At 45.8% G+C, this 26,685-nt stretch overlaps 1 protein-coding gene and 1 long non-coding RNA gene across 15 annotated transcripts in view; one reads left to right on the forward strand and one right to left on the reverse strand.

Moving 5' to 3' along the window:
• Positions 1–26,307, forward strand: LOC118143181 (uncharacterized). Its single transcript, XR_004727407.3, has 4 exons — positions 1–2,391; positions 3,601–3,808; positions 22,622–22,855; positions 26,187–26,307. It is a non-coding gene; the product is annotated as an uncharacterized LOC118143181 (long non-coding RNA).
• The window catches only part of CSMD2 (CUB and Sushi multiple domains 2), a 637,686-nt gene that overhangs the window by 366,841 nt on the left and 244,160 nt on the right, over positions 1–26,685 (reverse strand). For all 14 annotated transcript variants that reach the window (XM_078331131.1, XM_078331136.1, XM_078331130.1 and 11 more), the window contains one exon: positions 21,268–21,475. In XM_078331131.1, coding sequence (XP_078187257.1) covers positions 21,268–21,475 — 208 coding nt within the window. The remainder of the gene's footprint in view (positions 1–21,267; positions 21,476–26,685) is intronic.

Here is a 26,685-nt window from a genome sequence, read left to right on the forward strand (position 1 = left end):
GTTCTCAGCATAGACTGTGTTCTCTTCCAGCAACACATTTTTTGCAGTAGGATCATTTGTTTCTGTGACATGGGTCTTACACATGGACACATACTGGAGGCCTTGGTGAAGCCTGAGGACACCACCTGGTGAGGTCACACTGAGATCCAGTGCAAACCAGGTAAAGAGATATAAATAACTCCACAAGTACAACTATTTTTTAACCATTGTTTTAAGATTACTCCAGCAGTCACTCCTGTGACAGTAACTCCCTGGGTGGCTTTGGAAAGTCACATGCCGCCTCCCTGTGACTCAGTTTCTTAATCTGGCAAAGGAGAATGAGGGCTGTCAAGCAACAGAGCTTTCAGGACTGGAACCAAGAAGAGGGGTTGAACTCCCAAGTTCCAGGCTCCCTAGGAGCTAGGCACACTTTGAGGTACGAGGATCCAGCTGAGAAGGAGCAGACATGGGCAGACCCTCTACTGACTAGGAGGAGGTACCTGCCATTTTAAATAGGTGGTGGGGGAAGACCTCACTGAGGATGTGATCTTAGAGGTGGCACCTGAAATAGATGAGGGAGTGAGATGTGTGGATATCTCGGGGAGAGTATTCCAAGTGGAGGGGAAAGCACATGCAAAGGCCCTGAGGTGGGAAGAGCACGCCTGGCATCTAAGGAACATCAAGGAAGCCAATGTGGCTTCGGAAATGAAGAGGGTGGATAGGAGGAGATAAGGTCAGAGAGGCAGTGACGGCAGGGACAGGGTTACAGGGGGCAGGGCCTGTAAAAGAGGGTATTCATGCTAAAACAATATTGTGGAAAGGTGAGAAGCTGAAGTGGCTCCTCTATGGGGTAAACTGAGGCACTGCGACACAAGCAATGAGGATCCAGTTCAGGCAGACAGGTGAGGAACACTGTGTGAAGTAGAGTTTATGTGGATTCAGATCCTTCTAAAGCCAGGTGCTGCTGTAACCCTCTCATGTGAAATCTACAAACACTGGATCAGTGCTAGGTGGCCCGGAAACATCAAAGTTGGTGGAAACATGTCTGGATCAGACCTGGAGAGCTCAGATTCTGCCCTGGCTCTGCCACATGTTTGCTGAGTGACACTGGGACTGTTTCCTCATCTGTGAAATCTGGCAATTGGACAACACACTTTCTATTGAACTTTCTGGAAGCCAGATTATTTTATTTCTCCAGGGCTTCTCTTTCCTGGGGTAAACAAGCTGCTGCTGCTGTCTTTAACAATGCAGGTAAGAACCTGTGGGTTCACACTGTATGTGTCCACATCATGTGGCCAGCAATGGGTATCGAGCTGAGGGTAAAGTGGGACAACGATTGGTCAAGAGGTCACCCCTCCTTCAGCCAGCACTGCTTCCATAGGGAGCCACCCAGGACACAGCCAGGTAACCCAGAGCAGGGAGTCTCAGTCTCCCTGTACTGTGGAATCATCCAGGCACTACCAGGGACAAAATGAGCTCAGTTCACCTGGGGCGGGGAGCAGGAACAGCTCACTCCAGGGAACCTCGCCAAGCTTCTTTGAGGTAAGTACAAAATGAGTTGATTCAGGTTTGATAAAAATGTATCAAGTACCCTCCATGGGCAAGGTGGTTCCAAAAATGTTATCTCCCTCAATCCTCCCTGAGACCCCATGGAGGAGGTATTTCCCTCCCATTTTGCAGATGAGGAAACCAAGGTTCAAAAGTCAACATGGCTTGTGAGTATGGGTGTAAGGTGGTCTCACTCAAGAGCCTGGGTTCCTAGTCACTTTGTAATATTGCCCCAATTAAATCCGTGCCCTGATCCTTGGAGTCAGATCGAGAGAGGAGAACATTGGGGTTCAGAGAGGTGAAGCAACCTGCCTAAGATGACACAGACATTACATGGCAGAGATGGCATTTCCTGCCAGCCATGGAGTCCAGTTGCTAAAAAATGCTATTGTGATTTCTCCTGCAGTCATGCTAACCAAACATCCCACTCCCCCAATAACCCATCTGAGCTGTGGTTCTTGCTGAAGGGATATCGTGGAGTCATTACCAAACTCCAAAGAGATAAAGCATTGCAAATTGAATGAGAAAATCTATTTTCACATCCTGATGAAGACATAGCTGACAATGAAAGAGTGAATTGTTTTAGGCAAAAATACAGCCCCCTGCTTTTTCCTTTTTTAAAAAAAACTTGGAGTTATAGCTTTAGAAAAATAGGAGCAGCTGACTAACACAGATAAAAATGCCCTGTTGCCTAATTGGATCTTTAATAAGGAATCCTAATTAATCCCTCTGAATAGAGAACTTTTACACTGGTGTTATCTCAGCCCCTGTGCTGATGGGGCTGGTTATTTCCAGATACAGAATAATGAATCTTTTCCAGCCGGGGCTAGGAGTCGCCAGAGACTTGTCAACTTCCCTGTGAAGGTAATTACTTGCTAAGGTACCCGGGGGATGTGGGGCTGGGGAAAGGGCTTGGGGGAGGGTAATTACAAGAAGAGAGATGGGGGGATTTTGATGGGGGGAGCTTAGGAGGGCACTGTTGAGCCAGGGCTGAAGGAAACTTGGCAACGGTGAAGAAAACTGCTGGTGGAAAGATGGAGGCCACATCAGCATCCAGGATGTCATTCTCAGCTCAGAGTGAGGCTTAAAGGACACTTGCCCTCATGTGAAAAATGTCACTTGATGGAGCTTGACAGATTCCAATAATTGCGAGAGCCGAAGAGACAGCAAACAGAAGTCAGGAAGCAGGCCTGCCTGTGACTCTTCCTGGTTGGGGCAAAGGCTGGGCTGTCATTGCCTGGGGACCTCTGTGGCATCCGTAAAGACAACACTAAATGAAAAGGGTTATCTGGACAATTCAGGCCACAGACCAGCAATGAGAAGGACACGGTGGATGTGGCTAAATGACACGGGCCATTTATCTGCATTGACAGGGCTGTCCTGAAAAGGGATGGCAATCTGTCCCATGCTAACCAAGGCCAGCTTCCAGGGAGCTGGCAGCATGTAGCTGCCAAGGCCTTGATAAGCCTGGCTATCTGTGAAGCTAGCCCACAACTTCAACCAACCACAGCCCAAGGGACAAAAGCAGTCTCAGGGGAAGAATCTGAAGCCAATGGCACAGGCCCAGGACCATCTTTCCAGGATACCCAAGGTCTCTTACCAACCTCCAAAATCCAGAGGGATAGAAAGAGCAGAGGCTGGGAGGCAAAGGGTTGACTTCAGGCTGCAACTTCCTAGCTCCATGACCTTGGGCAAATGACCTGAGTCTCAGGTTCTCAGAGCTGCTTAAAGGCACAAAGGAAACAATCAGTATAGATTCCTGGGATGTCATTGGCATCCTATACACAGTAATTGTATTTTCTTCCTTAAAACCCTCTCAGTTCCAGAAAAACCACCTTAGGAGGCAGATCCCACTGGAAGGGAATCTATGGAGTCAGATTTATATGTGAAAAATTAGGGAGTTTCTGTGCACCAAGCTGCATGTTCCCAGCATGTTAGAGTCAGGTTGGTGAGGACCCATCATCTGCCTTATAAAACTAGGGCAACTGAAGTTCAGAAAGCTAAGTGACTTGCTGTAAGAGAAGAATAAAAGCCATTATTGTTCAATCCTGACTTTCCCCATGTGTCCTTCAGGGTACTGCCAAATGGTTCTGGGACCTCAGAGCTGCCTGTCCCAAGGAGACATGACAACCTCTTGCTGTAGTCTCCACCTTGGTCAGCCTGAAGCTGCCTCCATGACTTATCAACTGCAAAGGCCAAGACCCACAGGACCTTGAACCTCTGAAAGAAGCTGTGTGTAGCTGTCTGCATGGAACACATGCTGGGAGACTCTGGGAGTGGGGTGAGTGGGACAGTGAGGAAGGGAGGAAGGTCCTCTTAGGTGCTGTAACTATGCAAGGTCAGAGGAAGGACACAAGCTGGATTTACAAGCTGGGAATCTGGGCCTGTTCAAAGTCTTCTGTGCCCAATTATTTCTTGTAACTCTGTGTAAGGCTGCCTTGAGAGGGTCAGAAAGTCAACTAAGGTCACATGATTAGTTGGTAGCAGAATTGGTATTTAAGCTGAACATTGACTCCAAATACTATCTATGCTCCATGCTGCCTTCCTTGGTGTCAGGAAGGAAAATGAATTAGAGCCCAGAGGAGCAGAAGAGAAAGAGGGGTAGTTCAGGATTTAGAGTCCAGAGGATGAGGGTCCAATTTCTGGCTCAGACACTTACTAGCTATACTACATCAGGTTTCTTAATCTCTTTATGATGATACTATTCTTTTACAAGGGTTTTGTGGCTTGGTGCAGTGGCTCATGTCTGTAATCCCAACACTTTGGGAGGCCAAGGTGGGTGGATCACCTGAGGTTAGGAGTTTGAGACCAGCCTGGCCAACGTGGTGAAACTTTGTACTAAAAATACAAAAAATTAGCTGGGCATGGTGGCAGGTGCTTGTAATCCCAGCTACTCGAGAGGCTGAGGCGAGAAGAAGTGCTTGAACCCGGGAGGCAGAGGTTGCAGTGAGCTAAGATCATGCCTTTGGACAACAGCCCGGGCAACAAGAGCAAAACTGCGTCTCGGAAAAAAAAAAAAAAAAAAAAAAGGTTTTGTAAGCATAAAATGAGACAATGCACATAAAACCCTTAGTACAGTGCCTGACACACTGTAGCTCTTAAAGTGATTATACTGCGGAAGGAATGTTAAGGCAGGAGAAAGGCAGATAGAGACTCAAAGAGGACAGATTGCATCAAAGCCTGCTGTAAGAGTGAGAAACGATACTAGGAGTGGCTGGCCTAGGATCTACACAGGGAACAAAATGGGAAAACCCAGCCAGGGAGGACCATGTGTAGGTGAGGAGGAAGCTAAGTCTCTGAGGCTCAGTTTCTTTATCTGGAAGATGGGTATGCTAATACCTAACTCAAATGTGGAGGTGAAGACCCAATGGGACAAGAAATATGGTGGCATTCCATACATGTGATGGCCTCAATTTAATCATAGAGGTAATCAATGGATATTTGCCTGTTTGTTTATCTTGACTTTGGTCCTTTTGTCAAAGGGCTCTGACACCAGGCAAGGTGAGCCAAGTGCCATATGCTTTTCCTTTTGATGCTGGTGAGATGCGGCTGGCTGTGAGGAAGATGCTGAGACTCTAAGATCTCAGAGGCTATATTTATTCAACAAATTGTCAGAAAATCTTTACAGTTGTCTGTGCCAGGACTCTACTGAGCCCTGAAAATTCAGAGATGATGGGCCAAGTCCATGCTCTAAAAGGGTTCATGTTGGAAGGAGGATTCTGGAGTCTAGAAAAGTTTGGCTTGTGGCAGTGGTGTAGGAGCCTGGGAGGCCCAGTGCGGGTGGGGCTGAGGGAGGGCAGAGGTACCAATGTATTTAAAAGTTTCAGGAGGGAGACCCCTTGCATGGGCTTACATCAGGTAGACAAGGAGGTGAGACTAGACTTCAAGGCTAAACTTCAACAGCTCCTTGAAAGGTTGAGACTTCCTAGTTCAGCATTGTAATCACAGGGCTTGTCAGAGAAACTGGCACAAAGTAAGCAAGCAAAATTATTTGTGAAATAAATTAATAAGGTTTATCAGGAGCCAGTGTGCTTCATCTTCTGGAATAGATGTGCTTACTCAAACTCACGCATAAGCCATAACCAAACCTATAGGTCAAACATAACTGGGAGAAATTCAATAATGAATCCATTCATAAAGAGACAAATCATTTCATAATGGGCAAAATCCACTTCCTCCATGTTATCATCACTATGGAAAGTATTCTACTTAGGCCTAGGGTAGCTCTTAAAATTAAATTTATTTCAGAACACCAAGGAAAATGGTTAAAAATACTGAATTAATTGAGTTCTATCCTCAGGAATTTTGATTTAGTCTGAGGTAGGTCCCAGGAATCTGCATTCTTCTATAGAGTATTCAAGCAAGTCTGCTGAAGCAGGGAGTTGGTCAGTACAACCCAGTTTGAGAAACACAGGATAAGTCCTAGAGGGCATTTTTAAAAGGAAATACAGGGTAGTCCTAGAAGGTATTTTTTAAAGTGGGGGGCATAGATGAGATGGATCAGAAACTGCAGGGCTCCTGGAAGCCACCCTGTCTGGCCACCTCTTTTCCCCTCACCCTGCCTGTCACAATGTAGAGAGATGTTCCTTTATTTCCAGAAAGACAATCAACTCCTGAAAAGCCCATTTTCTACTTCACTCTTTGATGTCCTTCATAATCTCTTTCCCCAAAGCTTCTCATGCTCCATCGCATCGCACTTCTTCACTTTGGTGCACATGAATCCACAGGGAGCTGTGAAAATCATGGATGCCTGGGTCCCTCCCTGGCCATGCTGATTTATTTGGTCTGGGGCATCACCTTGTCACTCTTCTGGTTCTAATCAGGATCCAGGTTACATGGACTGCACTAAACCCTTTATCCCTGCACCTTTTTTCTGGCCCAAAGATCAGTGTCCACAGACCCATCATCTTTCTCTGAGTCTCCCTCTCAGCCATGTCTCCAGTGACCAGAAGAGGAATCTGGAGATGAAAGATGAAGCCACGTGCAAGACTGGCTCTGGAGGCTGTGGCTACAGACAAGGCCTAAGAGGGGTCCCTGGAAATATCCAAGTTCACTCTTGACAGTGGGAAGCCTGTTCATCACCCTCTGATTGCCTTTCCTCCTGTCTCCCTGGGGTTTGTAGGCAAGAGACAAAGAGCACTATAAGGACTCCTGGTGGGACAGGTTGCTGGCAAATTGATTTCACTCTGACTCCAGGGTGGGCAGGCAGACAGTACCCATCAAATCTCTTACCTCCTTTTGCCAGACCCAGTGCACTGCAGCTCAGAGGAAGTGAATGGATAGTTGAAACTGATGTGGCTGCAGAAATTGACATCAAGTGCCAGACATCAATTAGCCATTTGCTTAGCAAATTGGCTAATTTTAACCTCGGCCTCCCAGACCAAAACTCTTTTGAAGGAAAGAAAAAAAAAGAAAGTGATATTTAACACATTTCTATTTCTGTGCTACACAGTCTCTCTCTGAGGTTGCAAGTTTGAGCCTAATTGATTTCTTAGTCAAAAGAAAAAAAAAGACAAAAAGGAAAAACAAACAACAGAGAGACCTCACTCACACTGCAATCAAACCTCTTCAGTTCTGTCGACTGCTGAGTTTTCTTTCTTTTTTTTTTTTTAAGACTGGCCAAGTGACTTGCATAATTTAAGATCCTTTCTAGCACTGATCAGGCCACTCTGGCCAAGCAGTTTGCTGATTAATTATTAATCAGACTGAGTTTAGGATGAGTAATCAGCAAGAGTCAGTGCTAATTTGCAAATGTCCCCAGGAAGGTTATTACTTAAAATACTTGGTGGAGAGACTCCATGTTAACCTTTGCAATTAGCCACAGGACATTGTAGCTGGCAAGGCAGAAGCAGATCTGTCCTCCAAACAAACCAACCTTGGATACCTACTAAGTGCCAAGCCGTACATTAGGGGCTTTTCGTGGTTCTGCTGGCAATGGCAGGGGAGAGGAAGGGCACGGAAGAAAGACAAATACATAAGTAAGCAAGAAAATATTAGGTATTGACAAATGTTTAAAATAAAACAAGATCCTCTGATAGAGAGCAAGGGTTACTTTAGGCTACATGGATGGGAAAGTCTTTTCTATAGATAGGAAATTTACATTGAACCCTATATTTCAAAAAAGCCCAGTTTTTTTTTCTCTTTTCTTCTTCTTCTTTTTTTTTTAACTTAGAAGAAAGATTTGAAGACTGTGAAGGAGGAGGATCCTTAGCCCTGGCTGGGGATAGCTAATGCAGAAGCCCAAGGAGGGAACCTACTTAGTCCACCTTAGGGACAGGATGAAGGGCACAGAGAATGGATGTGAGTGAGGGAGAGGAGGGAAGCCAGACAGGCAGGCAGTGGCTGGATAATGTAGGGTCTTATAGGATTTTGTTCTAAATGTGATGGTAAACCATCGGTAGCCTTAAACAGGGGAGACGTGATTTGGTTAATAAACACAAGTCACTCTAGGTGCCATCAGGAGAATGGAATACAGAGGGGTAGAAGCAGGAAGACAAGGCTACGGAGCAGCTCAAAGGTGCTGGCAGCACCAAATGGGCAGAAGCAGTTTCCTCTTGGGAGTACGTAGATATGAGAAGTTGTGGAGAAGGCTAGGAGAAGAACAGATTATCAGTGGGGAGGGATGAGAATTCCAAATTGGATGGAAATAACCCAAATGTCAACCAGTGGACAAATGGATAAACAAAATGTGGTTTAGACATACACGGGAATATTATTCAGCCTTAAAAAGAAATGAAATTCAGGAGGCTGAAGCAGGAGAATCGCTTGAACCAGGGAGGTGGAGGTTGCAGTGAGCCAAGATTGCACTACTGCACTCCAGCCTGAGTGACAGAGCAAGACTCCATCTTAAAGAAAAAAAAAAATAAATAAATAAATAAAATTCTATCACATGCTACAACATGAATGACTCTAAAAAAAGTTATGCCAAATGAAATAAGCTAAACACAAATGAACAAATATATGAAAACAGAAAATGGAACGGTAGTTACCAGGAGATGGGTGAGTTGGGGAGTTATTCTTTAATGGGCATGGAGTTCCATTTGGGAAGGTTAAAAAAGGTGTTAGAGATAGATAGTGGGGTTACCCACCACTAAATAGCTAATGTGCTTAATGCTACTAAATTGTACACTTAAAAATTGAATGATAGGTTTTATGTTATATATATTTTTCCATTTCTTTTTAAAAGACAGGGTCTCTCTATGTTGCTCAGGCTGGTCTTGAACTCCTAAGCTTAAGAAATCCTCCCACCTCAGTGTCCCAAGTGGCTGAAACTAGAGGCACATGCCACTGCGCCTGGTGATATGTCCATTTTAAGATTCCTGTTAATATACATGAAGTCCAGAAAACCCGTCAGGGCTGAACATTTAAATCGAGAGCCACTGGCAACTGGATAATATTGAAAGCCCACACTGATTGGTTGGGGCCAGCTGGGAAAGTGAATACAGAAGAGAAGAACCTCAGGATTCCCTCAGCAGTCCAAGTGTAAAGGCTGGACGAGATTGGACATTGGAAAAAACTGCAAAGCAGACTAAGAAGGAATGGCCTTAGGGTGGTCAGCTACATGGTTTAATAGGAGCCAAGAGAAGAAAATAGTCCAAGAAGGACAAATGACCTGTGTCACCTGTTGCCAAGAGGTTGAGTCAGAGGAAGATGGAGAAATGACACTGGAATCGGCAACCTGGAGGTTGCTGGCAATTTTATCAAGGTCAGTTTTAGTGACAAAGCAGGGCAGAAACTGGGAAAGAACTGTCTTAGCAATTGGCGGGGGCTGAGCCATTCCATGGTAGCTGAGTGGGATGGAGTAATAGGGGCTTGATGGGTGTTGTTTTTATTTTGATTTTGGATGGTAGATATTAGAACATGCCTTTATGCTGTTAGAAGTACTCAACAGAGAGAACAATTGTGGAATGCAAGAAAAAGAAGATAAATATAGTAGGGAAATTTTGGAGGAAGATGAGCTCTGGAGCCAAGAGAGGGCTGGCCTTTGACAGGAGCTAGGCCATCTTGTCTACAGAAGCATGAGATGTGGCAGACAACTTGGCTCACCAAGTATCTCATCTGCTCATCCACATTTCCTGGCTCCCTTGCAGCAAAGTTGGACCGTGTGACTGTTTGTGGCCAATGAAATATGAGTTGGAAATTATGTGTAGCATATCAGGGCTAGGGTGGTGGAAAGCCCATACTGGATTCTCCACTCATTTTCCCTGTCATGGTATTAGAGAAGGCCACATATTCTAGCTGGTGTGGTTAGAATAGGGGATATTCTATATTCAAGCCTGGATATCTACCTGTGTGACTATGTGGATCAGAGCCACGCCTGCTGGCCCATCACAAATGTGTAACATGAGCAAGAAAGAAACCTTTGTGGTGTTATACCACTGAGTTTTAGGGTTTATAAAATTCAAAGAAGGCAGTGGGAAGATGTGAGGCTAGGGTGGTTACTTAGACAAGGGTTAGATCCAGATGGGCCTTGTGTGCCCTATCAAGGGATTGAATTTTATTCTGTAGACAACAGAAGATGATTGAAAGCTTTTGCCTGGGGCTTAAAGCATGTCAGATCTGCATTTTAATTAAGCCATTCTGGTAGCAGTGAAGAGGATGAATTGGACAGTGCCAAGATGCTGGGAGATCAGTAAGGAGGCTATTACATCCCTCAAAGAAGAAAGATGATAGGCTGAATTCAGGAAGTGGTAGAAAGGATGGAAAGATAAGGTATACTGGGAAACTTAGCAATTAATTGAATGCGGCTAGTGAGAGAGAGGGATTAAATAGGGATATTCCCAGATTTCTAGATAACTAGGTAGAGAATGGTATCATAAACTAAGAAAGGACATAGACTGATGATTTTATGGGTCAATTATGAGCAAAGTTGAGACAGGTTGTGTTGGAGATACTGGTGGTCCATCAAAATGGAGATGTCCATCAGGTAGCTGACTCTACAGTTTGACTGGCTCAGTGGGCAGGCTGGGCTGGGGAACCAGAGTTGGGAGGAAATAGGTGGTATCTGAAACCCTGAGAGCAAGTCAGACTAACCTGGTGGATGCATGGAGTGAGCAGAGCAGCACAGCAAGAACAGAGCCCCTAGGACATCAAAGGAGACACAGAAGGCCAGAGAGGTCCAAGAAGAATCAGAAAGAGTGGCATGAGGCAAGGAGAAAGCAGAGACCCCAGAGGAGAAAGCGACTGACAATGTAAAGTAATGCAGAAGTGTCCAGAAATTGAGATTTGAAAAATATGTTCCGGCGTTGGTAATTGGAAGTGGTAGTCTTTGGAACGGGGTAGGGATGGGGATGGTTCTTTGATGATTTTCTTAATGTGAATGGTTTCAGAGGGATGTTGAGGGGTTGAAGAGTGGGAGCGAAATAGGTGAGGAATGAATGGGCAGAGAAGACTTGATAGCCAATGTAGACCACACTTCAAGAAGCTTGAGTGAGAAATTCCCAGAGATGCTAGAGATCTATCTCCTCCATGAAGCTACCTCATTTTGTTCAAATAAACTTTGCCCCCTCCCTCCCCAAATGACCCAAACTATTGAGTTCAACAGTGGTGATTTTGCCATTTCATTGGACTATCATTGCTAGTTTTCTGTGTCAATCCTGCTTCCCTGGTGGGTCTATGGATGTCACCCATCAGCCACTGGATAAAGAGAAACTAGAATGAAAAGAAGTACAGACTGGGCCAGGCGCAGCAGCTCACGCCTATAATCCCAACACTTTGGGAGGCTGAGGTGGGTGGATCACCTGTGGTCAGGAGTTCAAGACCAGCCTGACCAATATGGTGAAACCTCATCTCTACTAAAAATACAAAAATTAGCCAAGGATGGTGGCATGTGCCTGTAGTCCCAGCTACTCAGGAGGCTGAGACAGGAGAATTGCTTCAACCCACGAGGCAGAGGTTGCAGTAAGCCGAGATCGTGCCATTGTACTCCAGCCTGGGTGACAGAGTGATACTCCATCTCAAAAAAAAAAGAAAAGAAAAGAAGGAAGGAAGGAAGGAAGGAGGGAGGGAGGGAGGGAGGGAGGGAGGGAGGGAGGGAGGGAGGGAAGGAAGGAAGGAAGGAAGGAAGGAAGGAAGGAAGGAAGGAAAGGTCAGTCTTAGGAACCAGGGAAATGTTTGCAATAGCAGGAGAGAGGCAAAACCAACGTGAAACACTGTGAAAGTTAATCTGAGAGTGAGTAGAAAAAACATTCATGGCCAAACATGAAAACAGAGACCAAGTGGGGAGCCTTGAACGTTTGGAACGAACCAACATCATTCCAGAGGACAGCTCTTGCCAGAACAAGGGGCTCTGGAGGGCCCAGAACAACTCCTTCCATCTGTCTTAGCAGCACCGTCAGGCATCTGGCAGCTCCTCAAGAGAGGTTGAGGAGAGCATCTTGTTGTCTGGTGCCCTTTGCAGTCCTGGCACAGGCCTCCCCGCAGACAAGGCACTTGGTACAAACCTGTTGCATGCAGTCAGACTCATGGGGGGCAGGCCAGCTGCCCGACCTCAGCTTCCCATGCACAGAACTTTGCCAAGTCACAAGCTTTAGCAGAGCCACTGTGCCCACTGCGACAACATCAGCTCACTTCCTGCTCCTTCCAGCTGTGGCTTTTGTTCTCTTTCTGAGAACAAGTTCTCACTAGTGGAAGCAAGGAAGTCACACTGATACTCCACGGAGGATGCCGGAGCCCTGGCATTCACCCCTCTGGACACATTTGTGCCAACAGCACACTAAGGCACTAATCCTTTCTTACTGCTTCGCTGCAGAGCTTGTAATGCTATTTCCAACTCCAAGAGATATGGGAGATGAGATTTTAAAGGGCTGGTTATTTATGGCCTGGCTCCTGATGGATACAGCGGATGCAATTTCATGGGCTCCATCAAAAAAGGACAGTTTCTTAGTGTGACTTAAAGTATGCTGAAGTGCCGGGGAAGGAGAGAGAAGCCAGGGTGTCACAAACCCACAGGAAGGCAGAAGGTCTGAGGCTCAGCTACAGTGAGCCTTATTGGCTTACCAGCTCAGTCACGATGGGTTGAGCATCCTTAGTCAGGTACCAACTGAGCTGTTTTTTGAGTGTGCTTGAGATCTTGACTCTGCCTTGCTCCTGACATTTGAAGAGGAAACCTTAGAGGACAGGGACCAGGCCTATGCTACTTCCTACGTACGAAGTTCAGGAGCAAATAGAACATTGAGATGATAAGCCTTTACACATGCAGTTTCCTCTGCCTGGAAGGCTGCTCCCTGAGTTCTTCCCATGCAGCTCCCTCTCAAAAGTCAGGTCTCAGTTTAAATCCTACCCTCCCTCAGAGAGGTAAGATTTAGAATAGGGTTCCCACTGCTGTTATTCCCCAACATGTTCATTTACTTTATGACATGTGTCATACTTTTTACATTTATGTTAGCATATTTTACTAACTCCAGTCTCCCCCATATAAACTATAAGTTCCACAAAAGCCTTATTTATCTTCTCCACCATTGCATTCCCAGTGCCAAGCTCAGTGTCAAGCAGGAGAAGGGCCTGAGTAGTTTGCTTGAATGAATGAATGATGCTGGAGAGATGCTGGCAATAAAGATGGAAATGGTAAGATGACAGTGACGATAACGAAGGATATTTTCCCTATGAAAGATGATGCTGGTGCTCATTGTGAAGATAATTGCTCGCGGTATTGGCAGGGTATCGAACACCAAGCTTTCAGATGTGGCTGTTGATTTTATCTAACCACCCTCACCAGTCTTATCCCAACGACTGTGAATTAGTAATCAAGGGCAGCTGTGTCTCTGCATGTCCAGCCTTATCTTCTTGTTGCAGCCTTGACTTCCCTATCAGTGTCCATTTTGTGCTGGAGAGACCAATGGGCATTGCCATTCCCCACTCCACCCCAGCCCACTTCTCCTGTGTTCCTCTTTCTGTACATGGCCTCATCACAGTCATTCAGCCAGAAACTCAGTCATCGTCAGCCCTTCCTCCTCTCTACCCCTTCACAGCTGCCTTAGTTCAAGGCTGGGCCATCTCTTGCCTGTGGAGTCACAAGAAAGTTTTATACCTGATTTCTGGCCCTTTCTGTTGGACCCACTTAAGATTCAGAATGATTATTTTACTTCCCTGCTTAAATTCTCTTAATAGCTTTCCATAGCTTATGGAATCCTCTCTGGCTTATGAACAAAGGGCAGGGTTCTTCCTGGTCCATGCTCTTCCTGTGTTTATTTTGGGCCTCATATCCTGCTCTTTCTCTCTTGCTCCCTGTACCTGACTTGCAACACCCCAAGCACACCAGGGCTCTTTTTGGCTCCACGTCAATGGCAAAATCCTACCCCTCAGCTCAGCTCAAAAATCATCCTGTGGGACTAATTTTTCTGAGTCCTTCCAGCATCGCTGTCCTCTTACAGGAAGGCTGATGTCTTGTTTGAAGGACAGTCTTAGCTTTTGTCTTGCCAGGGCTTCCACTCCCAGCATGAGTTTTGGGTAGAGCAAACAGTCATGTGATCTGGATCTGGCCAATGAGTACACCCCTTGGCCACACCGGTGTTGAGGCGTGGGCAAATGACTCAAAAGAGTGGTCCACCAAGGTTTATCTGAGGGCTTTTGTAGAAGCTGTTAGGAAAGATATGCTCCCTTTCTTCTGAGACTGCCAAGACAGGTAGGTTATACGGAGCTGAGGGTGGTCACCTTTGCCACCTCTTGGGAAAGGCTGCCTAAGAATGAAACACAAGAGAGCAAAGACTTGGGACGGGGAGAAACATTATTTGCATCCCTTGATCCAGTACTGCCTGAAGTCAAGTTCTGGACTTTTCAGTTACAGAGGCCAGTACATTCCCTTTGTGGCTTGAGTTAGCTGGAAGTGGGTTTCTATTTCTTAAACCCAAAGAATCCCAGCTATAACATTTCTCTTTTTATTTCCTAGGGGATCTTCTTTATACCTCTTAGAAAAGCACCTAACACATGATATTGCAAAGCATTTAATTATATTCTGCCTCTTTGCCCTGACTGTGAGCTCCAGGGTCCAACACAGGGATTGGCTATTACATAAACATTTGTGAAGGGAATAAATAACTCCTTAGGAACCCAGACCACGGCTTCATCCCTCTAGCACCTAGGAGAGCCTTGTTCACAGAAGAGTCTCAATAAATGATTACAGGAAATAAATAGGGGAAAAGTGACAAAGAACATGAATGAGCTAAACCAATGGTTTGATAAAGTGTATGTGAATAAATAAGTAAGTGGATAGTTATTATTAACAAATCCCCATTGGCATGCAATTCTCATTCTAACTATGTCTGGATCTAATGGCTCTTAAATGAAATATCTAGTTAAAAGTCGCTGAGATCAAATGGTTCTAGTTGGCTCAAATTCCATGTGAAAAAAAATGCCTAATAATTAAAGCAAGATCGTTCAAGAGGAGAAACAGTGTTGCTAGCAAAATTTTCAAAGTGGATGTCTGCAGAGTAGACAGGAGTTTTTGTATCCCCACCTACAAAAAGAAAAGCAAAGGAATGAAGGGAACAAAGTGAAGCAAATCCATCAAAGCTCTAAGGGCATGAAAAGAAGGGATGAAATTAAAGAGATTTAATGATGAAACTCAAAAGGTATGGTCGCTAGAGAGAGTAGGTTGAGCCTGCTTTCTAGGGAAATTCGCTTTCCCAAAATAGCCAAAGTCTACCCAGTGGCCACAGGGCCAGGATCTGGGAAGTCCAGACCGATAGAGCAGGCATGCTATTCTTCTGCAGGTGGAGAGAGATGCTTAGGCTCAAAGATAGACACCAGAGCCCCGGGGTGGGTGCATGGTGGAGAGCATCTTCCTTAGAGAATTCCTGGGACTATTTCTTCTTGGCCCGTGTCCCAGGAATCAAGGAACTCCCACACTTTGGCCAGGAGGACTAGGCAGAAGCCCTAGAAGAATGCCCTTCCTAACCCCTCATCTCCTATATCAAAATGGTATGCATCCTTCTCGACATGTCTCAAGTGCAGCCTCTGCCTTGAGGCCTTGGTCTCCTGCCCCAGGACAGTATCCTTTGAGCTCTGGAGGATGCCCTCCTCTCTTTTCCTACTTTGAATGTTTGGTGGAGGCAAGTTTGTTAGCACACAGGTCTATGGAGACTGGGCCTAGGAGTGTGGGCACATAGAGAATGGGCAGGCAGAGCCCATTCAGGGTGATCAGAATGAAATAGATAAAAAAGGAAATCAGCGTATGGTGATGGAGGCAAGGAAGAGAGGCTGGGAACCACTGGCAGAAACTAACCCACAGAGTCACAGCCAAGGAAATGGGAGGGGCAGAAGTTTGTTCCAGGATCTACACAGAAATCCCACATGTGGGAAGGAGCTTTGGACCTCCCCCACCATACACACCCCACAAACACACTCCTGAAGCTGGCACTTCCACTGGCCCCTAGGACAAGGGTGGCTTCAATTCTGAGTGCAGGTCAGACTCTGTCTGCCTGCCTTCCCTGTTGTAGGAAGAAACTGCCCCCTCCCCCTACTCTGTGGGCACCCAGTGCAGGGGTTGTGCCTGATTCACTGTGGAGTGTCCCTGCTCTCCTAGTGCTGCACAGAGCTCTCAGTGGTAGCTGAATTAGTAGAATCATCTTCTGCTTTTCTTTCTTTTTTACTTTTAGACAGAGTCTAACTCTCTCCCAGGCTGCAGTGCAATGGCACAATCTCAGCTCACTGCAGTCTCTACCTCCAGGGCTCTCGTGATCCTCTCACCTCAGCCTCCTGAGTAGCAGTGACCTCAGGCATGTACAAGCACATCTGGCTGATTTTTGTATTTTTTGTAGAGATGGGGTTTTTCCATGGTGCCCAGGCTGGTTTTGAACTCCTAGGCTCAAGCAAGCCACCCACCTCAGCCTCCCAAAGTCCTGGGATTAGCGGTGCGAGCCACTGCATCCAGCCCTCTTCTGCTTTTCTAACAAAGCAGCTAACTGGCCAGTCTGGGGCTAGATCCAGGCACAGAAGTGATGCTATCCACAATGTGCTTGCCAAGTGCAGCTCTGGGAAGACGGTTCCAACAAAAATCACTGTCCCCTCTTCTGACTTCTGCAAGGACATCCTCCAGTCTCACCCAGAAACTCTCCTCACACTGACCTTATCTGGCTTTTCCAGGCTGGATCAGCCAGGGCAGCCAGGCTGTGCCTTTCTGCTGGTGAGGTGCCACTGGGCTGGAAAGCTCATATTCTGGCTTCAGTGGAACCACCAAAAATGGGGCCAATGAGGCTCTGCATTGCTGGAGTTGCCTCGTTTTACTCATTTTCTCTCAAAGCCTCATCCCAGGAGTATTGTACCTATTGTGAACCAGGCAGCAATTGCCATGTTTAGCCCTCTCAAAATGCTTTGTAGGTTGGTACACTGAGACCCATTTTTCATATGTGGAAACAGGCTCAGAAAAGCTGGTACATATCCTAAGACAGCACAACTACTGAGAGGTAGCTGGTTTTTAGCTCAAGTCTCTCTGACTCCCACGCCTGCCCACTTCCCAGTTTGATGCCATGGACCAGGCTCGATACCTAATTCCAGAGAAACTGCACAAACTTCCTCTCCCATATCATAGGAGGGGATGTCTGGCTTTCCCTCCTTTCTCATAGTCTGAGAGGGTTCCGGAGAGACTCAGATGGAGAGTACTGGGCATGAGACAGAGTAAGGAAGAGACAGATTCTGGATCTAGTGGCTTCTCAGGGGTCTTCACTTTGCTGATTTTCTTCACCAATGTAGAGGCCAGTTCTGTGATGGGTTGGGGACCATTTCTACTTGATATAACATGATCCTGATATCCTCCAGGGACCTATATCCCCATATTGTTAAAAGGGTCTTCTGTATCCCCAGTCCCAGTCCTTTGAAAAAGTCCTGGGGCTTCATGAGGAAGCTTAGCAAAGGTGAGTGTTTTCTTGGAACATAATGGAAAGGAATGGAGCTCCATGATGGTCAGAGCCAAATGACTGTGTCAGAGCAGAGCAGATAAAGAAGACCCACCACCCTCACCCTCCAGCAGGGTCAGTGAGAGAAAATCTGGCCCCATATTGAACTGGAAATGGAACTGTGTATAAGGGGGGCAGGGGTGTGTACATGTGCTTAAGGTGGTCAGCAGGAGGTGTGAGGGATGACTTGGTGATGTGAATTTGGTAGTGACTTGGAGGGGTATGTGTCAGAGGTGATTTAACGGTGTGTGTGTGTGTGTGTGTGTGTGTGTGTGTGTGCGCGCTGAGGTGAGGGTTGCATACATCTATGTGTAGTTAGGGTGCAACAGCAAATCTTCTCTGTGAGTTGTATCCCTTGGTCAGTCCAAGCCCAGCTTTTACTCATGGTCTCTCTCTCTCTCTCTCTCTCTCTCTCTCACACACACACACACACACACACACACTCACACACACACACACACACAGCAATTAACTTTTAGGGGAAGTAAGTCTAAAATACTAGAGAATCTCTCAACATGTCAGAGCTACAGAGTTCAGTGCTCACCATAGTAACAGTTTTTTCCTGTTCAAAACATGTATTGTTGGATTGCCAAAGGCTGGTCCAGGACCAGCAACACAGGGAGAATTGGTCCACGGATCGCTGCATATATACCGTTGGACACTCAGGTGAATGGCACACACTGTTTTTTATGGGTGGTCCCCCCATCCTATCTTTCATGATGTCAGCACACTTCTGATTGATTATTTCCTGCCACAGTTTTGGCTTTGAATTGTCCTTTGTTTTATGAATAATATTCTGAGGAGTTGGCAGGTTTTCTTCTAATATCCTTACTTGGCAAAATAAAAAATGACCACTCCTAGCTTTCGCCAATTGTTTGGAAGTTTTACCAGTCCAGAAGCCCTAATTTAAACTCTCCTGTTCTTACCCCATTGAGGGGGAGGAGAAGAGTGGGGAAATAGAGTCAGGGATATTGCATGCCACTCTCCCTTCTGAATCAGTGAGAACTTGCTATCTGGTAAGGGAGGTAGTGGATTTTCTTTTTTTCTCTCAAAGGAATTCCTGTCTTCTTGATAGGTGAAGGGGTTGCCCAGGTGCCCAAATCCATCTTTGCTAACAGGATCTGTTGTTTTTCTATGCCTTGGCACAGAATGCAAGAGAACAGCCTGAAATCTTAATGTATGCTTATAAAAGCAGTATACTCATAAACCAGCAGCATCAAATTTTTACAGGAATCCGGGGATCCATAAAGGAGAGGGGCAAGGGAGAGAGCTGATTCTTCCCACACATACGTCCTGAGCCTCCAAGTTTGTTTATCCATAATTGCTATGCAAGTATAAATTAGAAGAACAAATGCATCCTGCCTAGCAGTGGTGACACCAACCCTGTAAATAGTTATAATTTAGTCTTATAGCAAAGAGTTCTGAATGACTCCCCTAACAATTTCCTCTGCTTAGTTCCTTCCCCACTGAGTGACTTAATAGGAAAAGGAATACTCTTTCAGATTTGTTTCACTACAAAAGTTTGGACAACATGTAGACTCACACATGGAGGGCAGAAGCTGTAGGAGACCATTTGGCCTGCAGATAAACAAGTGAGTCGAAAAGGCCTTGGGACTGGAAGAGAGGGAACTGGCAAGGATATTCATCTTGGCACCTGTCTTTAGAAGTGAAAACTTGGGAACCACCTAACAAGAGGTCTAATAAGTAAACTATGCTACAGTCTTATAAGGGAATGCTACATAGCCTGGAAACCCCATCACAGATATGGCATGTCAAAATAGCATGCTGTCAGGGCTTAGGAGATAGGCTTTGGAATCAGATGAACCTGGGGCTGAATCCCAGCTCTGCTCCTTACTAGCTGTGTGACCTTGAGCAAGTAGTATAACCTCTCTGGGCCTCATTTTCCTCTCCTGTAAAAGGAGGAACACTATGCTATCTACTTCACAGAATTTTTATGAAGATGAAATGAAGTTATAGCTCTAAAGAGCTTATAACCTATCTTGCACATATTGATAGTAAAAGGTCAACAAATGATATTATTATCAAACCTTGTATATTTTGGAGGCAGTGGTAATGGTATAGAAAAACATTTCATGACACAATGATTAGCTAAAAATATGTAACTACAGATATTTTTAGATCCTAATTTGATAATATTAAAATATATATAAATAGCCAGCTAGCTTAATCTAGGCTAAGAAAAAAGGTCAAAGGGGAGTACATCAAAATTTTAATAGTTTTAATTTTTCCATATCTTTGTAGATTTTCCATGTTTTCTATTAGGATCATATGTATTACATTTACAGTCAGCAACATAGGAATTTTACAAAAAGAGGCAGAGGTCTGAGGGTCTTCACACTGGGCGGGTCATCGGGATTCCAGTTGAGTGAAGACTCACCTGAACCTTCAACCCAACTCCCAGCTTAAAATAACCAGCTGTTGCTCCTGGACTAGTTTATAGAACATCACCCTCCACAGAGCAGGCTGTCCTCACTCACATGCGCTTCTCTCAGCCCTCTGACCGGGGTAGGAAATGACCTGGCCAGCTTCCTGCAACAAGCTCATGGTAACACCAGAGTCTTTTGACTCCCACGTCGGCACACCTTCCACTGTGCCAGGAAACTTGAATTTTCCAATTACACTAGCTCCCAAATCTGAGCCTATATTTGGGGAAAATCCATTCCCACTTTATCCTTCTTAAATATTTAATGGTCACACTTGGCTCCTACCACGGGTTTGTCTGATTTTCTTACCGAAGAGACAATAAGCTCCTCAAAAAACCATGTCTTACTCAACTGGTGTCTCTACCACCGTGAAACTTGGCACAGGGGAGGTGTGCAATAGACCTGCCCCATTCCCCTCCTCTCCTCCTCTCCCTCCCATCTTCCTCCTCCCTATTCCCACTGACTGCCATGTCTCTGTCTTTCCTAGGATCTGCCCTTCTGACTCTTGTAAGTCACCCACTTTCTGCTCCATTCAGAATCCTCAGTGACACCTCCTCCACCCCAACTCCATGCACTGATCCCCACCTTCCCCTGACACCATGCAGCAACTAAGGTTCCAACGATGCCCCATCTTTGCCTAAAGTACACCTGGACATATCCTTATATTAGCTCCTGATGTGCTAACAAAGGTCCTCCTGATGCTTGTCACCCAAACAGGAGGCCAGATACTTCCTTAAGCCAAACTCAGTTTGAGCACATCCTGTGAGCCCAAGTCTGGGGACAATAAGTCACGATGGCTGTAAATCCTCAGTAATTCATATCCTCCCTAGCCCAACAGCAACTGAGACTCTCTATGGAGCACACCACAGAAAAGCCTGCGCTTTATTTAGCAAAGCCAGAACAAGAGGGAGAAGGTTCGTCCTTCCCTTCAGACAGTGAGACATAATGCCTTTCTGATATCTCAGGACCCTTGGAGTGGGAAGAATTAAGACTAAATATGCTCTGGTCTCAGCAATTGCCACTTACGGTTCTTGTCCCTTTTTGGATGCTATGTATATATCTTCCAGAAATGGAACAATATTTCAAATCATTTTACTAGACCTGTCCACATCCTGAGACCAGGACATTTTTAGTCTTAATGAAAGTCATTCAACCAAGACCCATCATAAAATTCTTCAGCAAGAACATGTTTCAAATCAGATATCAAAATCACTATAAAAATTTAGCCCAGCTCTAAAAACATGCAGTGGTTTTTCATTAGGATTAGATGAAAAGACTCCAAAAGTAGGTGTAAGGAAGTGGTAAAGAGGCCTCTGGCTGCATGTCCAGGCACTAAGGAGACCGTAAGCATCCCAGTAATTCACAGTTGCAGAGGATAGGGTAGGAAAGGAAGGGGGTATACTTACCAGAGGGAGGAGCCTTCTGTCCCAGTGACTTCCAGAAAGTCGTAACCATCCTCCAGCTGGAAGTCAATAAAGACTAGGGCAATGGTGTCTCCCAGTTCAGCCAGGATGGTCCACGTGCAGTCGGCATTGTTATGGTACTCCGAGGGGAAGTGGGGGCTGGAGATGATGCCACTCTGGCCCCGCAGGGTCCCACCACAGGCATCATCAGCTGTGGGCACAGAGACAAGAGGCTCACATGAGTGGTCTGGCTTTCAAACCCTAGCACTCACCATGGGCTTTACCTGTAACACATCTTTCTGTCTTCCAAGAATACAGTTCATAGTGTACGGACTAGATAAAGCAGTGAATAACTTTGGATGAGTCCATCTGAGAAGGCTTAACAGAGGAAGTTTCATTAGAGCTGGGTTTTGAAGAATGAGTAGGAGTTCACTAGATAGAGAAGAAAGGGAAGGACATTTCAGGGAAGAAGGAACCCAGTGGTCATAAGCACAGAAGTATAAATGTGCAAGGCATGTCTAAATAGCTCTAGATGGCTCATCACAGGGTAAAAAGGAATAATATAGTAATGGCATATAGGAGAAGTCGTATGGCAGAGAACACTGAGCCAAAAAGATTTGGAGATGGGAGTGCATTAGAAAGGAAATGGATCTTAGTGTCAGGAAGGTCTAGATTTGAATTTAGGCTCTACAGTTTCCCAGCCACCTGCATAACTTTGGAGAATTTATTTTTTAAGCCTCAGTTTGCTTCTCTGTTGCTGTGATAACTGTATTAGATAATTAATGTGATGGCACCTAGCATTAGCCAGTGACTAACATGTGGTAGATGCTAATGCTAGGTTCTCCTTTTTCCTTCCACTTCATCTTAAGGATCAAAGGCAGTGAAGAAATACGATTAAACTTGCATTTTAGAAAGAACATAGGCTATGGTATAAAGGAGGTCTGAGTCAGGGAAGCACATGGGATGCTCTTGGTATCACCAAAGTCACCAAAGTCCAGGTGAGGGTGGATGAGATTGAGCTAAGGTCATGGGGAGGCTGGGAGAGGACTTATTTGAGAGATATTTAGGAAGCAGGACCTCCAGGCCTCAGCAACTAGGAGGTATAAAATCCAGGTTGCTGGTATAAGCCTTTGAATGGATGAAAGGTACTATTTCTTGGGGCAGAAAACCCAGGAAGGGAACACCTTATAGTATGGAAAGCAATGAGGAGTTCAGTTTTGGACACACAGAAGTGGTATGTCTGTGCTGCATCTAATGGTGAGATCAGATTAACATACATATAGAAGTCATCTGGGCTAGAGATAAAAGTGATCTTGTTTAGCAGCTCTGAACTATTCTTATTAATGTTCTTTTACAGGGTCAAGAGAATCATGAGCCAACTCATAGCATTTCTCAATGCTAACTCCTAAGTTTGTGTGAGTGCAGAAATGTATGAAATACACCTACTCTCCCAGAGTAGGTGCTTACGAAAGTTTCCCTCCCACATCCATTAACTGAGCACCTACTGTGGGCCAAATACTGGGCTAGAGCCAGCACTACAATGTGAAAAGCTTGAATTCCTCTCTGCCCTCAAGTGCTTCTCAGAGATGAGGTGAGCAGGCAAGCCAGCAATGGCATCACAGAATTGTTATAATGGAGATGCTAAGGCACAGTGATGGCACATAGGTAGGAAGGGCTTTATGGAGGAGACAGCATTTTTATTAATATATTCATTCATTCATTCAACAAATGCTAACTGAACACCTACTATGTGTTAGTCACTGTTCTAGATGCTAGGGATTCAGCTGTGAATAAAACAAACAAAAATTCCTATCATCCCAGAGCTTACATTCTGATCAGAAGGATAAAGACAATTCCAAGATAAATAATTAACTCTATGGTAAATGAGGTGTTAAGTGCAGAGGAAAATGGGGTGTCTGGTGTTGGGAGTGGGGGTGTGGACATTTCAGAAAGGGTGGTCAGGGAAGACCCCATTGAGAAGTCAACACCTGAGCCAATACTTGGAGTGAGAGAGAAAGTCACGTGAGAAGAGCATTCCAGACAGATGGAACAGCAAATACAAAGGCCACACTGTGCAGATGCCTAGCACCATTGAAGAGCATCAAGAGACCCAAGGGGCTGGCATGCAGGAAGAAGAAGGAAAGTGGCAGGGGATCAGGTCAGCAGAGGCAGGGCCACCGAGGGCCTGAGAGGCCACTGTAAGGATGTGGACTTTTACTCTGAGTAAGTTGAGAAGCCAGTGGAGGGTTCTGGGCTGAGGATGATATGATCTCATTTGCATATTAACAGGATCCCTTGGGCTTCCAGGTAAATAACAGACCAAAGAGGGCAAGGGAAGAAGCTGGGGGCCTCTTGAAGCTACCATGATAATTCAATGAGAGGCGATGGTGGCTTAGACCAGGTGGTAACCGTGAGACATACAGTCTGGTTTCATTTCAAACACTGAGCTGGCAGCATACATCAGCTGAGGGATGCCTGCTTTGTAGGCCTCAGGGGAGAGGGTGTCTTGGGTAGAAAAACAACAAGGGCAGTTCAAGTTTGGGGAGTGTGGCATGTTTAGGGACTTACTAGGCAGGGCTGTCTGAACTTAAAGGGACATGCAGAGATGACAGAGCTGGGCTAGGCAGGAAGACAAGAGCTGGACCGTGAAGGGCCTTGAATGCCAAGTAGAGGAGCTGAGGTTCTATTCCCCTCCCCTCTTCTGGCTTTGCTACCCCCAACCCAGCTGCCCAGGCCCCAGGAAGCAGGAAGGGAGGGTAGGTAGGCAAGATTGGCCTTGCTTGGCCTTAAATCCAGTTTAGTGGTGCTGTTGATTTGTTTTATCAAGTTGTACAGTATTTCCGCCTTGGGTATCTCTCTGGCAGGAGGCTATGAAGTCTGACATCTGAGGCATAGTTTGTCTCCTTCTGATGTAAATAAATTCACCGTGAACATTACCAGAGAGATAAGCCACAGGAGCTAGCCAGCAAACGGTAGATTTGTCAATGTTGTTCCCAGCAAACAGTGGGCCCACTGGTCCCTGACAGTCCTGTCACTGGCCCTCACTATACCAGGTGGAACTGTCTTCAGCCCTGGGCACAATGGCTCAGTCTTGACTGCACTGGGGTAAGGGATCATGGTGAAGGAAGGGACAGTTAGTCCAAATCTTCAAAAAGGAGTAGGAGTGTGCTAGAAGGGGAAGAAATAGAAGAGTTCCAGATGGAGCAAACAGGCCCTCGGAGGCAAGAAGGCCTGGATGGGCACACTGCTTGGGTAAAAGCTTTGATGGTGCTGCTGAGGTGTTTGGACTTTCCTCTGCAAGTACAGGGGAGCCATGGTAGGTGTGGAAAAGAGGGTTTTCGGCAGGAAGTACAAGCCCAGACCTATTTTAGAAAGATGATTTGGTCCCCTAGTAATGGATGAATGGTGTGGTTTGGCAGGAGTGGAAGGTAGCCAGTGGGGAGACCAGAGACAGAGAATGGAGAAGAGGTTGTTCCCATCATCAAAGCTACAACTAGCCAGGGAGGAAAGAAAAGCAGCAGGAAGGGATTTAGGAGGCTGGCTGTGGAGGAACAAGAGGGTGTGGTCTCCAACAGAGAGTGGATGGTAAAGGAGAGAGTGGAGACAGGGACACTAGAGGAGATGCAGCTCTGCAGGAAGAATGACAGCCCCTCCTCCCCTCTTCCCCATTCCCTTGCTGAGTGTAAGATCCTGAGGAATAAACAGGTGGGGATACCTACGAGCCTGGGATCCCAGAGACTGTGAGGCAAGGAATCAGTAGGACCCAGAGGGACCTCCCACCACAGGAGTGGAGAAGAATGGGGACTGAACAGACATGTACGGAGCAGAGAGAAGCAAAGATACCTGAAGGAAGAGAAGGGGGGAAGGGAAGGGCACTCAGGTGGAAAAGTGAGCAGGGGCCAAACAGAAACATTACAGGGGGAGGGAGTGGCTCAGGAGGTGGGGAGCAGGTACAGCCACTCTGTGTGGACAAGTCTCCAACCGGGCCCTTGGTCCACATGGTCTCATTTAATCTGGCCTGCACATCCAGGTGGACAACCAAGAATTCCAGAAGGAGAGCAGGTCTTAGGGGACAGACAATGTCTCCAGAGCTTTCTGCCTACTTCCAGTCTTAGAACCCCAAGTAGATATTTCACATTGCTCTCAAACCCAACCGAACCCAAACCGCTCTCATCCTTTCCTCCCAGGAACCTAGCCTTCTTTCTGACTTTCTCATCTTGGAGTGTCAGCAATATTCACCCACTTCCTCATGCCAGAGGCTCAGGGTACATCCTCAACTCCTCCCGCACTCCCACATCCAGCCAGGGACTCACCTGGCAGTCCACCTAGGTGGTGCTCAATCCTATCCCCCACCACCACTGCCATTGCTCTACTCCAAGTTGACCACACCCATGAAGCCCCCTCCTGGTTTCCAAGCCTCCTTCCTCCTCCAGTCCATCCATTCCTTTTGTTTTTCAGTTTTAAAATTTTACTTTTAATTGACAGTAATTGTATATCCTTATGGAATACACTGCCATCTTTTGATATATGTATGTATTGTAGAATAATTAAATCAAGATAATTAACCTATCAATCACCTCACATACTTATTTTTTTGCATTGAGAACTTTATCTTGAAGCACTCCTTTAAAAAAAACTTATTGTTACAAAATATTTGTACATTTTTATGGGGCATGTGTGATTTTTTTTGACATGCATAGTAGTTTGCAAGACGATATAGTTTGGATGTCCCACCCAAATCTCATGTTGAAATGTAATCCCCAATACTGGAGGTGGGGCCTGATGGGAGGTATGTGGGTCATGGGGATGGATGCCTCATAGTTTGGGGCTGTCCTTGTGAGAGTGAGTGAGTCATCTCTAGATCGGCTTGTTGAAAATTGTGTGGCGCCTTCCCCTCACTGTCTCTCTCTCTCTTGCTCTAGTCATGTGATATGCCTGCTCCCACTTCGCCTTCTACCACGAGTAAAAGCTCCTTGAGGCCTCCCTAGAAGTTGAGCAGCTGCTGATGCTATGCCTCCCATACAGCCTGTGGAACCATGAGCCAATTAAAGTTCTTTTCTTTATGAATTAACCAGTCTCAGGCATTTCTTTACAGCAATACAAGAAAAGCCTAACACAGTATGTATTCTGATCCAGTCAGGGTATTTAGGGTATCCATCACCTCAAGGGTTTATCATTTTCATGTATTTGGAACATTTCAAGTTCTCTCTTCCAGCTATTTTGAAATATACAATACACCGTTGTTTTAACTATAGTCACCCGACTCTGCTATTGAACATTAGAACTTATTCTTCCTTCTACCTAACTCAGGGGTCCCCAACCCCTGGGCCATGGAGCAGGACCTGTTAAGACCTGAGCTGCACAGCAGGAGGTGAGTGTTGCACTAGTTATCTAATGCCTGATGATCTGAGGTGGAACAGT

Source organism: Callithrix jacchus, chromosome 7 (genome assembly GCF_049354715.1).
Source record: "Callithrix jacchus isolate 240 chromosome 7, calJac240_pri, whole genome shotgun sequence".
NCBI lineage: Eukaryota > Metazoa > Chordata > Mammalia > Primates > Cebidae > Callithrix > Callithrix jacchus.